The sequence below is a fragment of the Tasmannia lanceolata genome, unplaced genomic scaffold, assembly GCF_043159265.1.
Source record: "Tasmannia lanceolata isolate RefF3 unplaced genomic scaffold, GAP_Taslan_0.1 ptg000020l, whole genome shotgun sequence".
NCBI classification, from domain to species: Eukaryota; Viridiplantae; Streptophyta; class Magnoliopsida; order Canellales; family Winteraceae; genus Tasmannia; species Tasmannia lanceolata.
This window is the reverse complement of record NW_027518697.1, coordinates 15234890-15250125: the sequence shown is the minus strand read 5'-3', so window position 1 is coordinate 15250125 and position 15236 is coordinate 15234890. Positions and strand designations below refer to the sequence as shown.

At 43.0% G+C, this 15236-nt stretch overlaps 1 protein-coding gene across 1 annotated transcript; it reads left to right on the top strand.

Moving 5' to 3' along the window:
• Positions 1-4693: 4693 nt before the first annotated feature.
• LOC143854553 (NADH dehydrogenase ubiquinone 1 beta subcomplex subunit) lies at positions 4694-14306 on the top strand. The gene is made up of 4 exons (XM_077364583.1): positions 4694-4882; positions 5389-5434; positions 5522-5602; positions 14078-14306. The coding sequence occupies exons 1-4, from the start codon at positions 4785-4787 to the stop codon at positions 14087-14089; spliced, it is 237 nt and encodes a 78-aa protein (XP_077220698.1). The 5' UTR covers positions 4694-4784; the 3' UTR covers positions 14090-14306.
• The last annotated feature ends 930 nt before the right edge of the window (positions 14307-15236 follow it).

Sequence of the window (15236 nt, the reverse complement as noted above, 5' to 3'; positions counted from 1 at the left end):
GCGTTCTCCATTCCAATGAGAACGGCCAGTGGGAGCCCGGCTCGGTGTCCTTTACGTAGAAAAACCTGTTCTTCCATGTGTGAATGGAAGTAGGTATGCCAGTGATCATTCTCACTTCGGGCCTCTGGCTGATGTAGATCCAGCCGCCGTCCTTATGCCTCTTCAGGTGCGCACACATCCTGAAGACGGGCACGGTGGGGTTCCTACGGAGCCGAACTCCCAAAAGGTACAGGAAGCCGACCAGCGTTCTCCAAGAGTTCGGCACGACCTGTGTAACCGCCAGCCAGTAATAATTCAGTACATCGACAAAAAATGGGTGGAATGGGAGCCTAAGCCCGGCCCGTAAGGCCTCTTCATATAGGCAGAGATCTGCACTATCGTTGCTGGCCCGGTCCCCTTCAACGGCCGCCCTCAAAAGGTACCGATCAGGAATGCAGTATTTGTCCCTGACGGCCTGAAGTTTGCCCGGCCACAGATGATTCACCTCGTACAGGGCCCCGATGTTGTACTGTGGGTTGGCCTCCATCCGTGCCTCCGCTATCACCTCGACAGGCATGCGCGGCGAGCGAGGAACTACCGTTTCAACGTCTTCTTCATCGTCGCTGGTTTCTACCCGGTCCGGTCCGTCCCCACGGACCGGGATTGTGTCTAAGTCCACAATCACTTCCTCTCCGCTCTCCTCGTCTAGTACGATTACTATCTCTTCGTCCTCAACACCGGCCTCCATAGGTGAGGCCGGCATCGCCCTCTCTGACACCCCGGAACCCGTAGTGGTACTGGTCGAACCGGACTCCTTTGAGCTAGAGTCCGAGTCCGAACTAGTGCTAGACATTAAAAGGGAAGAAAAGAAAAGCTAAAAGAGATTACCGAACTGAAGTGTTGGACGAAGATCTCCGGGCTCACTGATCCGAAGCGGGCAGAAACTTGAATAGCCGAGCAGAAGAGGAGGAGAGTAAAAGATGAAAAGTAAAAAATGAAGAGTAAACTTCAGTATATATAGAGAGGCTGGGAAGAGCGGGAAAAATCCCGCTCTTTTCCCGCCAGCCGGGGTGCGCCACGTCACCTGCCGCATTAAATGCGCCGTTCGCATTAAATGCGCCGACCGCATTAAATACGAGGCACAGGTTCCAAGACATTAGACGACAAAAGACCTGCCCGGCTGGCCGTCCACAGCCTTGGCCGGACAGGATATGGCGCAATCGCTAGACGACAAAAGACCTGCCCGGCTGGCCGTCCACAGCCTTGGCCGGACAGGATATGGCGCAATCGCTAGACGACAAAGCGCTAGACGACAAAAGACCTGCCCGGCTGGCCGTCCACAGCCTTGGCCGGACAGGATATGGCGCAATCGCTAGACGACAAAGCGCTAGACGACAAAAGACCTGCCCGGCTGGCCGTCCACAGCCTTAGCCGGACAGGATATGGCACAATCGCCACACGACAAAAGACCTGCCCGGCTAGCCGTCCACAGCCTTAGCCGGACAGGATATGGCGCAATCGCTAGACGACAAAGCGCTAGAAGACAAAAGACCTGCCCGGCTAGCCGTCCACAGCCTTGGCCGGACAGGATATGGCGCAATCGCTAGACGACAAAGCACTAGACGACAAAAGACCTGCCCGGCTGGCCGTCCACAGCCTTAGCCGGACAGGATATGGCGCAAGCGCTAGACGACAAAAGACCTGCCCGGCTGGTCGTCCACAGCCTTAGCCGGACAGGATATGGCGCAAGCGCTAGACGACAAAAGACCTGCCCGGCTGGTCGTCCACAGCCTTAGCCGGACAGGATATGGCGCAATCGCCACACGACAAAAGACCTGCCCGGCTGGCCGTCCACAGCCTTGGCCGGACAGGATATGGCGCAATCGCTAGACGACAAAGCGCTAGACGACAAAAGACCTGCCCGGCTGGCCGTCCACAGCCTTGGCCGGACAGGATATGGCGCAATCGCTAGACGACAAAAGACCTGCCCGGCTGGCCATCCACAGCCTTAGCCGGACAGGATATGGCGCAATCGCCACACGACAAAAGACCTGCCCGGCTGGCCGTCCACAGCCTTGGCCGGACAGGATATGGCGCAATCGCTAGACGACAAAGCGCTAGACGACAAAAGACCTGCCCGGCTGGCCGGACAGGATATGGCGCAATCGCTAGACGACAAAGCGCTAGACGACAAAAGACCTGCCCGGCTGGCCGTCCACAGCCTTGGCCGGACAGGATATGGCGCAATCGCTAGACGACAAAGCGCTAGACGACAAAAGGTCTGTCCGGCTGGCCGTCCAGCGCCATTGCCGGACAGGATCGCATGAACCGCATGAACCAATTACGCCCGGCTATGACGCTCAGGAAGCCTGGCCGGCCAGACTTCTGGTCCAAAATTTGGCCGTACTGGATAACCGAGAGCCTTCTGCCCGGCCGTGCTCCTTCAGGCCAAACTCCAAGGCCAGACCAGGGCGCCCGAAGGCTCCTGCCCAGCCACGATTCCTTCTAGCTGAATCCTGAGTCCGGCCTGAGCTGCCCAGTAAGACCGGTCAGATGCTGTTTTTACCTTCTCTTTGCTTCTTCCAGCCACTCTCATGGCTCGAAGAACCAGGGGGCAACTGATGGGGTCCGGACTCAGCACTGATGGAATCCGGACTCAGCACTGATGGGTCCGAACTCAGCATCCAATTGGCTGCTGGCACGTGGCCCTCACAAGGACCGTTGGAAGGCCAACACCTGTCCCTACTAGGTATGACACCTGGACCAATCAGGGACTTCCACCTGCCCTCCTTAGGTATGAGACCTGGTCCATACAGAGGCCACCACCTGTCCTGGACAGGTGGCTCAGAACTACCACCTGTCCTAGACAGGTGGCTCAGAATAACTATAAATAGCCTTCACTTGTGCTAAGGTGAGGGATCTGAAAATCAAAACTCTAAGCTTTTGCTCTGACATTGCTCTGCACTCCTGCTCATACTGACTTGAGTGTCGAAGCGCCCATCCGGAGTACCACTCCGGGTTGGTCCTCTGACCCTTTTCTTTCTTGTCTGTGCCCTTGTGCAGCGCAGGACTCCACCAGCCCTTCAGCCGTGACTTGTTAGCTCGGACCATCCAGCCCTACCATAACCTGTTACCAATTTTAGACCTAACAAGTGCAATTTGAGTAATGCATGAAATCGATAAGAACAATTTCAATAATTTATGGTGGGCTATTGAAAACCAATAGATCTTTAACCTCTCGAAACTAGATCAAACATAACGTGCAACAAACAATACGAAGAGAGATGCAAGAAACACAGTCACAATGGGAGAAGAGTTTCATTATTTCAATCTAGGATTACAAAACGCTCATTCTTTCTTCCCAGCCAATAAAAACTCACAAATCTGAACTAATTTTGGACCTTATGATGTGAATCCCATGGACATGGTTTAAATCAATTGTTGTGCCCAAATCTTGTTGGTTAACATTCATATTTTTTGGATCCATTGATTGACACCCCTACCTGTGGGGGAACAATGGTTTTTATAGACTAGCAAGTTGATCTCATCTTTGATGAACAAAGTGGTTTGTTGATTTGATGAATGGTCAAAAAGTAGCCCAATGGGTCAAGGTCCGATGCCATGCGAAGATCTAGTCTAGTTAGTAGAATTGAGGAATGGAAAAAAAAAATTAAATGTTTAAAGACATTTAAATGATATCTTTTTCATCATTCTAGCTCAAAGGTGTAGAATCATCTCACAAGGGTTGGACCAAGGTCTAGATCGGCATTCTGATAGGGGTGCAACTCAGGTCGGGTTGGATTGGGCTGAGGCCAACCATAATCCAACCAGAGATAGCATTCCCTCAACCCTAACCTAGCTCAACCCGAGCCTCGGGTTGAGGATGGTCAACCCTAACCCAACCCGCCTCTAAATCTCTCAACCCTAACGCAACCCATTTACCCGAAATCGTGTCGGGTTGGTTTGGCTTCACCTTGGGCCTAATAGAAAAATACAATAACACAAAGAAAATCAAGATAAAATTAGAGGATGGAGGTCGGGTTCGGGTTGCCAAGGCCTCAACCCTAACCCAACCCGAAATTAAATCAGGTTGGGAAAAGCCAACCCTAGCCCAACCCAACCCGAGGAAATGTCAACCCAAAATGGGGTTGAACCCATTGGGTTCGGGTTGAGGCCAACCCAAGTTGCACCCCTACCTTGTGATGTCCAAATAATTATCCTTACTAGACTAGTATTTGGGATTTGCTAGGGACCATCGCATAAGGCATTTTGCGGACTGGTTGTTGTATGAGAGCGCAGCCCCGTAGGCTCACTTTTCGTCTTATTCATTCTCTGTGGCTGCTCTCTCATGCAACAGGCGGGTCTCCAGATGCCCTCTACAATGGTCCCTACCAAATCCCCTAGTATCTTGCCTAGGGTCAATGATATATTTGCCCTTGTTTTACCTGGGTCACCCCCCTTCTAGCGTAAAGGGATTTGCAATCCATCGAAGGCATTTCGCGGATGGTCTGTTGCAAATGACAGCAGCCACCAAGGCTTACTTTTCATCTGGTTTTGTCTTCATTCACGAAGTGGATGCTGTCATATGCAACAACCATCCGCGAAATGCCTTCTGCGATGGACGCTAGCAGATCCCGAGTCATAAAATAAATACCCTGGGGCTGTCCCAGGTAGAAAATAAAAGGGAAGAGCGAATATATCACTTTTCTTTGCCTAGTTTCACCTCTGTACACACCGGGCCTTGGGAATAAGTGCAGAAGAAGAGCGTAGAGAGAGAGAGAGAGAGAGGGAGAGAGAGGAAAGAGATGGGTGGAGGGCACGGAACGACGTACAATGGCGTTACGATTCATCATCCAAAGCGATGGCATACCCTCACCGGAAAAGGCATGTGTGCCATGATGTGGTGCGTTTTCCCCTTCCCTAACAAAACCCTAATCTTCCTTTTTTTTTTTAAATGAACAAAACCCTTTTAATCTTCCTTCTTCTTCTGCAAATTTTAATACTTGTTCTTATTATCAATGATCTCTAGAAACTGAGGATGTATTTGTTTGTTTCCAAATTTCTTTATATAAGGAGATCCAAATTTCCAATCCATTTCTTATTCCATGAGATATTGTTAAAGACAGTAGATCTAGGGAGAATTGGTCTTGAGAAAAGATTAAAAGGCTGTTTGGGTACCAGGATTTTATAATCTAGGATCGTAAAATCAAGCTAAAACCCCGAATGTAAAACCCAGATTTTACATTTAAAATCCAGGCTGTAGTAAAACCCAGAATTTTACAATCCTGGATTATAAAATCCATGTATCCAAACGGCATGTAAGGTTTTGGGATTCTGGGATTTTACAAAATTCTACATGTATACCAACAATGGGGATAACCCTTTTTGTGAAATGGTTTCTTTTTGTAGGTTTTGGATCTTTTACAGGGCTAAGCAAGATGGTCCAGTAGTCCTGGTAAGCTTCTATATCCTTTTGACTTCTCTTTATACCTATTCTTTTTCTCATTCATGACTACTACAACTTACATCCTATGCTTTATAGGGTTGGCGACATCCTTGGGAGGGCCATGAAGAACACGGGCATGGTCATGGCCATGGTCATGAGCATGGGCATGAACATGAGGTATCACACACATCAACTATTCCTTACTGTGCAGGGTTATGAAACTAATACATTATTGTCTTACTTTTCATGGATTCTAATTGAGGCCTAAATGAAAACCATGTTTATAATTTTGTTCCTCAGGGGCTTAACTATCATCAGTTAATGTCACATCATTAAGGGAAAGAAGAAGGGATTAGACAAAAGCTATCCATGGATTTTATAATCTTGATGCAACTACAATTGGACTTGGAAACATATTCAATCTTTAAAAGAAGATTTTTTGAAAAAAAAAAAAAACCCTTAAATCTGGGCACTTTTCTATATGCATTGTAGGAATAGAAGAATGACAACCTAAAGTGTCATAAAACTAGGAGTTTAAAAACAATAATTTGAGAAAATTACACGACAGGAGTGATTGGTTGTCCATGCAAAATGGGTCGTGTAATTTGACGTATATTCATGGTTATTTGAAAATATTTAAGAAGAACAATATTTTCTACTGTAATAAATGTTTTTTTTTTGAATGACAATATTGTCCAACTGTCAAGGGGGTAAGAAATAAAAAAAATAGTTAGACTCTCTTTCTACTCCTGATCGAGCTAAGCGATCGGCATTGGAGTTTGCCGCGCTCCACACATGCAGGAACATCACCAATGCACCCTCCATTCTGTCAAATATCTCATCGAACAGCTGTGCAAATCTCCATAGGGGTGGATGGGTTTCACATGCCCACCGAATAAGAAGGCTTTTTCACCGACGTCCATTTAAACGCCGGTGTTTGTGCCTTACAACGACGCTTTTCCATAAACGCCAGTAAATATCTTAGCAGAGGAGTTAAAAAGTTTTAACTTTTCAGGACGTTTAAGAACGCCGGTGTAATTAATTGCATCATCGGTTTACTTTGAACGTCAGTACACACTTTTAGGAATGCTGGAATTAGCGACATTCGTTGCAAACGTCGGTGACTCCGGCGTTTTAGCTATGCACTTAATTCTCAACCTATACTAAACTATGTCTTCTTTAATGTTAGACGCCTCCCTTTTCCCTTGTACAATCCCACCACTTCCCAAACCACTATCTTTTTCCTTTTCTTCAGGGATCTGAAATAAAGAGACGGGAAATCGATCAAGATTATGAAATGAACTGGAAGAAACACAATAACAGAAATTATCAAAACATGGTAGTGCTCACCTCAACATTTTCCACTGGAAGAAACACAATAACAGAAATTATCAAAACATGGTAGTGCTCACCTCAACATTTTCCACATCCGTCATCTTGGAAGGCTTATGGAGGGTAGAGATGTCAATACAGATCTCAAGAGGATTCTCCTTAGTGCTTGTCGAGGAAAGCCTGGAGGAGTGAAGAGGATTGTCTGAGTTGCTTCCTGTCTCTCTTCTTCTCGAGGAAACCAAGGCTGAGAAGTGGAAACTTAAAGAGAGTAGAGGGACAAGACAAGGAGTGGAAGCCAGTACAAGCCATGGCCAAGTTGTAGAGATCAAGACGGAAGTGAGCATAGAACAAGTGGGGATGAGAATGAGTAAGAGAGCAATGTTGGCGACGATTCCAAAAGCGGGGTTGCGGGTATCTAATAGATTAGAAGCGGTGGAAACAGATAAATAGGTGAGGACGGTGACAATGGGGATAATGGCAATGTTGATGAGAGTCTGATGATTCCCTTTATATTGTGTGTATCCGATCATGAGAAGGCTGGGTATCGAGGAGATTGCAAGACAGAAGATGGCTTCCTTCTTCATTTGCATTTGCAGGGCATTCTCTCTCTTCTGAGCTAGGGGGCAGGCCATTCTCTTTCTCTTCCTCACCCATTCAGCCAGCTAGGGTTTGGTTTTTTCTTTCAGAGATGAATGGTGGTGCTGTTAATCGGAAAGAGGGAGGGACCCCACAATAAGCAAACTGCTAAAAGCCAAGATGAAGATAATTAACTATACACTAATGCCTATTTATAGGCTTTTAAAAAAAATCAAACTTTCCAAATTCTAATGTTTCCAAATACTTTTAACTCAAACTTTCCAAAAAAATTCCTACCGTTGTCTCAGGTCACGGTCAATGGATGATAGCGACCTACTTTTGTTGACTAAAGTGCCCCTACAAAATGAACCTCGTACCCCAGGGAAATTTTGTATGATGTAATTTGACAAGGATCTAAATTTCCAGGAACAAACAGAACTAATAATCTTACTTTTCGATTGAAAGACTGGAATCATAAATGGTGATGTCGATCTACAATATCGATGTGGCCCACAGAATTCACGGCTTAGATTCATGATGGGCTGATTCATCATCCATGCTGATGCTGTCTCTGTTATTATGTTACGGCAATTCAAATTCCAATTCATCTATGAAGTGGGCCCCATGCACATGGCACACAACTCAAAAAATTCCAAAATTATGATGATAAAATAGTAACCAAGGGCCACGATTTGTAGTTATGAAAATGGGCCTGCATAGAGAAGGCCAAGGATAGAAAACACGTCAAAATCACGTCCTTTTCCCAAATTCTAGAATTCACCGTTCGTAGGAAAAAAACGGGAGATTGATATCCGCCAAGCTATATTTTGATAATGGCACCGCTCTCTATCTTTTATGAGCTTTTATACTCTACTTGATATCTTTTTGAGAAACATAGTAGTTCCATTATTAAAATGGAACAGTGTTGAATCAGTCCCCAACCTCCATCGACAAGCGTCAAAGTGGTCAAACCCCTACCCCTTCTCTCTTCCTAGGCAGAACATAAGTACGGCTCAGAATGTTGGGCCACCAAGAAGCAGCATGTGCATAAGATGAGTGTAGCGGAGATGCGAATGCTTAGATGGGTGTGCGGCCACACAAGGTTTGATTAGATCTAATTAAAAATGAAGACATCCGTAAAAAGGTTGGGGTGGCACCAATTGAGGAGAAGATGAGAGAGCACCGCTTAAGATGGTTTAGGCATATCCAATGTAGGCCTTTGGCTTCTCCAATTAGAAGAAGTGACTCGTGCCAAGTTGATGGAGTAAAAAGAAGTAGGGGCAGACTGGAAACAACTTGGGTAGAAACAGTAAGGAAAGACTTGAAGGCTAGGAACATAACAGAGAACATGACCTTGGATAGGATAGAATGGAAGAAAATGATCCATGTAGAGGAACCCAACTAGGCTTAGACTTAGTCAATTTGAGCCAGGTTGATCCTTTCACCTTCTTCATGAAAATTTTCTAAAGGATTCATTAGCCGACCCCAACTATTTGGGACAAAGGCATAGTTGAGTTGAGTTGAGTTGAGTACTCTCCTTTTTGAACTTATCCATTTCTGGGCCGAGTTGAATCCCTTTTAACTTGGCGGAGTTCTCATCTGGGTATGAGATTTAAGTCAATCATTACTCTTTTGACTCACCTGAATTCATAACAATTGAATGTGCCAATAATTGATGCCAAGTTAGACCCCTTTTATTTTGGCAGAGTTCTCGCCCGAGTCTGAGTTCTCATCCGAGTCCAAGTTTGAAACACTGACAGGAACTATTTGTACTTTGAGAACTGAGTTGATGAAAAGCAATTGTTATTACCAAGGTTGCCAGAGCGGGAATCGATAGCGGGAATCGAAGGCTCCAAGGGAAGAATCCTACTCAAGGTTGGCAGAGCGGGAATCGAAAGCGGGAATCAAAACGGGAATCGAAGGCTCCCAAGGAAGAATCCTGCTTCCTTGGTTATTACGCATAGATCAACTCAACCTTTTAACAATGTCATCCAAGGTATATCCATGGTTTTAAATTTCTCCGATTTTTTTCCGAAACAACTGAAATATGTCCATCCCCACCGAAACAAAATCTCAATGAATTCCTTCCACGTCATTATTTCCCCGAAATTTCAACTGTAATGTTTGGAATGTAATATGTTATGATTTGCATTTTATTTCATTTCATTAATGTAGAGAATGATATTTTGTAGGCAATATCATTGATCTGCACAACAAAGTAACTTTATCTTATGCATGAGATGTCATATCGGCATGGGACCAATAATACCTCGTAACTCTGTGGTGTTGACATGGAGTTAGGGTCTCTGGAGGGGAGACTAGTTAATGTACTTTCTTACACTTCCTTACATTGTACTTCTTTATTGACTTTACTTTTCTTGACATGTGCGACAATGCATGTCACTAAGTGTTCGATGTGATTGACTTTTGCAAAGTTTCATCTTAAAATTTCATCATTTGCATATGTTTCCATACGTTTCCATGATTTTACAAGATTTCTTAAAATTTCATCATTTGCATATGTTTCCATACGTTTCCATGATTTTACAAGATTTCCACCGAAACCGAAATGTTTCCATTTCCATGCCGTACGAAACCGACATTTAAAACCTTGGGTATATCCACATGCTCAAAAGATAGATCCTTATTATCATTGAACCTGAATCTTTCAAATTGCTAGAGAAAGGGATGTTATTAGGATGTATATAACTGGCAGTGTCCTTTTGTGAAAAATGGGTTATATCTTAAAGAATTTATGACATGGTTGTTCGTCTGATTCCTACCCTATTCCAACTCGAAAGGTAGTAAAATGTCAGAGCTCATTGCCTCTATCCTCATCTTGTTATTGATCATCTGTTGCCATGGTGTCATGCCGAATCTTTCTGCGCATATGATTACGGGCAAAATATGAGATCCCTATGGACATTTTATCACAGCTTTGGTCTGACATTCTTTTTCTAGGTGAACAGAAGCCCTTGTTTCTGTTCCTTTTCTTTTGTCCTGAGATTGTGGTGGCATTTATCATCTCTTTTTCGAGCTTTCTATGCATCCCATCTAGTCCATACTGGACTGTGCTCTCGTCTATTTTGTATTTCTTTTCCTTTTAATTAGTTCTATTTATGTATGGAAATGTGAACGGAAGGGCTGAGGAATCCATTGAGCATCTCCTCATCCATGGCCTCCGCATCTTTTCAAATGTGGGGAGCCATTCTTTCTCTTTTTTGGAATGTCGTGGACCTTTCAGAATTCCATTAGAGAAATTGTATTTGGGTGGATAGGTGGACCTTTCAGATTGAACAGAAAGATTATGTGAAAACTTGTACCATTTGCGACTCTATGGCATATTTGGTTGAATCAGAACAATCAAATATTCCAGAGTAAAAGCAGATCATCGGTAAGATCATCACGGACATAAAAGACATTCTCAATTGGTCACAGGGTGAATTGGCTACTGTGGTGCATACTACTCGTATATCTTTCAATAATGGGAAGGCGGACATTTCTGGGCTTAGTTTGCGAACTCCGGTGCGGCGGAAGACTGAGCGGCGGAAGATGGAGTGCTATTTGGCAAGATCAACGGCTCCATAATCGAGAAGGGTGCTTGGATCTTTTGCTCTGATCCCAAATTGATGTAAGCTAGTAATAGAAAATAAGAAGAAGAGAAGAGGAAGAACAAGGAGAAAAAGAGGAGAACTAGAAGTAGAATAATAAACCTGTAAATCAATCAATAATCATCAAAAAGTGACAGAAAGTCTGTAAATTGGCCTATAAATAGGCATCCAAGAATTCATAATAGACTAAAATACCCTAAAGCAATAAAGACTAAAATAACCCTAATAATGTAAAATAAGCCCTACGAATAATACAATAACCCTAAGAATAATAGAAAGGACCAATTACCAATGGGGGACGAACATTAGGCAAAATTATCAACAGGACCCATGCTTTTCAAAAATTATCAAAGGGGGACAAAAGAGGTCTTGTCAGTAAAAGCTGGACGAAAATACCCTTTGGCATTTACAACACCTTTTGACCTTGTTTTCTCCTTCTTCCCCCTTCTTTTACTTTTCCATTATCACCTTTTTGATTTTTTACCCTACTAGTCATCTTCCTCCTTGTTCAGCCACCATTGTTGCTGGCAAATCTTAAAAACTTGAATGTTGAGTTCTTACCATCTATCTCTTTGTATTTAGGTTTTCTTTTTCTTTTTCTTTTTTAGTTTTGCACTATTTTTCATTCCTCTGTTTCTGATTTATCTTGTTTAGGGTTTAAGCGATTTGATTTTTAGGGTGAGTTCTGGAGATAATGCATGGATGGCTTCACTCACTTTTTTGGAAGACAAGTGGTTGTATAAGAAAAAATTGATGTAATACATGAATGAATATCTACACATTTTTTTATTTACTTAATTTTTTTTTTGTAATACACAAATTGGGATGTAATACATGAAGCACATTTAATGAAAAAAACATCCATTTCTTTTGTTATTTCTATCATGAGCAGAATTATAATGCCATTAGAAGAGTTGCTATAGGCAGGGGTTTTGTAGCAGATGGGGTTTATCAACTCTTTGGAAGGGGGTTAGTAACTCTCAAAAGTAGGGTTACCGATTTTCGAATGGGCTTCTCAAGTGCTTGAAAATTGGCCGAGGGTATTGGAGTTTCGGAAGAGGGTTTTCAAGTCTCTAGGATTGGGGTTATCTAGTATAAAATATGGGGTCACCAATTTCCGAATGGGGTGATCAAGTCCCTACAAATTGGCCAAGGGTACTAGAGTTTTGGAAGGGGGTTTTCTAGTCTCTGGGATTGGGGTTCTCTAGTATAAAAAATGGGGTTACCAATTTCTGAATGGGCTTATCAAGTCCTTGAAAATTGACCAAGGGTATTGGAGTTTTGGAAGGGGGTTTTCAAGTCTCTAGGATTGGGGTTATCAAGTATCAAAATGGGGTTACCAATTTCCGAATGGGCTTATCAAGTCCCTGAAAATTGGCCGAGCGTACTAGAATTTTGGAAGGGGGTTTTCAAGTATTTGGGATTGGGGTTATCTAGTATCAAAATGGGGTTACCAATTTACGAATGGGCTTATCAAGTCCCTTAAAATTTCCCAAGGGTACTGGAGTTTTGGAAGGGGGTTTTCAAGTCTCTGGGGTTGGGGTTATCCAGTATCAAAATGGGGTTACCAAATTCCGAATGGGCTTATCAAGTCCCTTATGAACACGTTTTTACTTCCTGTTTTTTTTCACTCGTTCATTTTCACGTTTTTTTCCTTCTACCGTACGATTCATCTTCCTCATCCTCTATTGAAAAGGAGAAGGAGAAATGCAAAACTCTAAAACAAATGAAAAACAAAACCTAGAAATTGAAAGATAGATGGGAATGAACTCACGTTTTAAATTTTTGAGTTTTCCCACCTCCAATGGTGGCTAAATGATGAAGAAGATGACTGGTAAGGTTAAAAAAAACAAAGTTGAAAATGAAAAAGTAAGAAAAAAGAGGGAAAGAAGATAGAAGAGGGAAAGTGGAAAAGCAAAACGTGTTGGTTAAAAAAAGGGCATTTTCGTCCAACTTTTAATGACAAGACCTCTTTTGTCCCTCGTTGATAATTTCTGAAAAGCATGGGTCCTGTTGATAATTCCACCTAATTTTTGTCCCCCATTGGTAATTGATCCTAATAGAAAATGATCCTTACGGGGCTCCCTGAGTGCGACCCCGCCTAGAATAAGTTCGCAAGGGACGTCTACAACCCCCATTAACCGGCCCCTGAGTGCAGCCCGGCCTAGAATAAACTCGCAATGGACGTCTACGATCCCCATCAGATCCTTAGATGCTTTTATGGTCCTTGTGGTATAGCCTCCTCAATTGAGGCAGCAGCTAGAGCCCCTCTCAACAGCCTACATATTTTCAGGAAATCTTTCTCCGGAAAGTGCATCGTCGAAGGGGATTCAAAAGTGGTTTAGTGTGGGTGCGCAAAAGGTACTACGGTGAGCCCTTGGAAAATGGCACACTTTATTATGGAGATTGCTGATCTTTGCAGAGTTATTAACCGACTGTTCCAACACAAATGAAGATCGGCTAATTCTGATGCAGGCATGTTGGCAAAACAAGGCACCTGCCGTAGCGAGCTCTTTCTTAGCGATATATACCTGATTGTATATTTTTCTGCTATTTTTTTCGTTTTTCATTTTTTCTGTTTTGTTTAAGTCAGCAAATGCCCCCCTAGTGGACACCTGGTCATGCTGTTTCTCTGTACTCTTGTCCTTGCAATGGAATCACCTTTTTAAATTAAAAAAAAAAACCATGAATGGAAGGACTTGGCATTGATCATGGGCTTTCCTACCAAGCTTCCAATAGCGCTGTAATATTGTAGATGACAATGCCCCGATCCCAGAACTCCAGAATTGTACATCATCTTAGACTATCCACACATTAGGGGTAAGGCTGCATACATCTAGCCCTCCCCAGACCCCACAATGGTGGGAGCCTCGTGCACTGGGCCGCCCTTAGACTTTCCACACATTAGGCCAGAACCTAGTAATGTTTTTCATGCACTCTTATTTGTTGTCCTATATTTCAATAGGTGTTGCCCGTTACATATACATGCTTTTTAGTTGGCAGGTTTGGTGTTTTCATGATCAATACCATGTTTCACAATATTCTTCTACATCCATTATCTCGAAAAATATTAGAGAAACTGAAGATAAATGTTGTATTTAGCTGATTTATGATTGCTGTCATTTTATTTCAGGCTTCCAACTGAAGAACAGATTAAGCTGAACATGAATGCTTCTATTATTACCTTACTGGGTACTTTGTGCAAGTTTAATGCTAGACATATGTAGACTTGAATAAATTTGATTGCATGGAGCTGTTGATCTGTTCTTGCTTATTCATGTTTAACAAATGATTAGGAAACACATATTGCTGTGGAATTGCTGCTGGTTTGTTTATTCAAGCTCAGATTTCTCATTTTTCTATTTTATTTTTCCTGAAAAGTGATTGCCATTAATGTAGGGAAGAAAAAAGATTGAGTTCACTTAATGGTAAAGACTCCCCCTTATAAATAGTCTCTAGAAGCTCCCAATTCGGAAATGATCATTATAGGAATCAAAGGAAAAGCGATTATTCTGAAAACTGTAACAGTAAGGCCCTGTTTGTTGTTTTAAGTATGATTTTTAATTATTATAAAAGTATCCCTCATGAATAGACATAAATAAAAATATATATAATGGATATTTTTGAACAATGGTGCCTTCAATTTGGATCCAGGACACTCCATCAGATTTTGTGGCTATGTTTGGTCATTGATCCGATATAATTTGGACCTTAGGGTAGGGATCCAATAGACAGGGCTCGGATCCAACTATCGTGGCCAAAGCCTGTCCAATGATTTCTTTTGTACTTTTTAAATCTGTCTTCTTAAAAGCTCTCCCAAGTTCTATTCCACCTCCTCTGGGTTCCATCACTTCTCATGCAGACAAAAAATGGGCCTTCAATTGTGTATTTGTATGTTGGCGTGGATTGTTTGGGGGAGCGAGATGACTTTGTGGATGCATGTAGTAAGTAGTAAACTGAGCGAATATGATTGGCTATGTCGAAGGTAGTATGTTCGAAATGTAGGAAGTGTGAGTTCTTAGTGGTGTTGTGATAGTTGAACCTTGTTATTGCTCCTTGGATTTTTGTTTAACATTATGAGAGATGGTTTTGAGAGTTAAAGGTCATTGTGTGTGATGGAGTTCTTTTTAGAGATTGTGAAGAGATAAATCAGTGGTGTTTTGTTGGGAATGTGATTATTTGGGGTGAAGAGATGGAATTGGGAAATGATGTTTTGCATGTTGTGGGGCATTTTTAATATGGGTAGTGCATAACAACTGAGGAGATGATTTGGGGTGAAAAATATGCCAAAA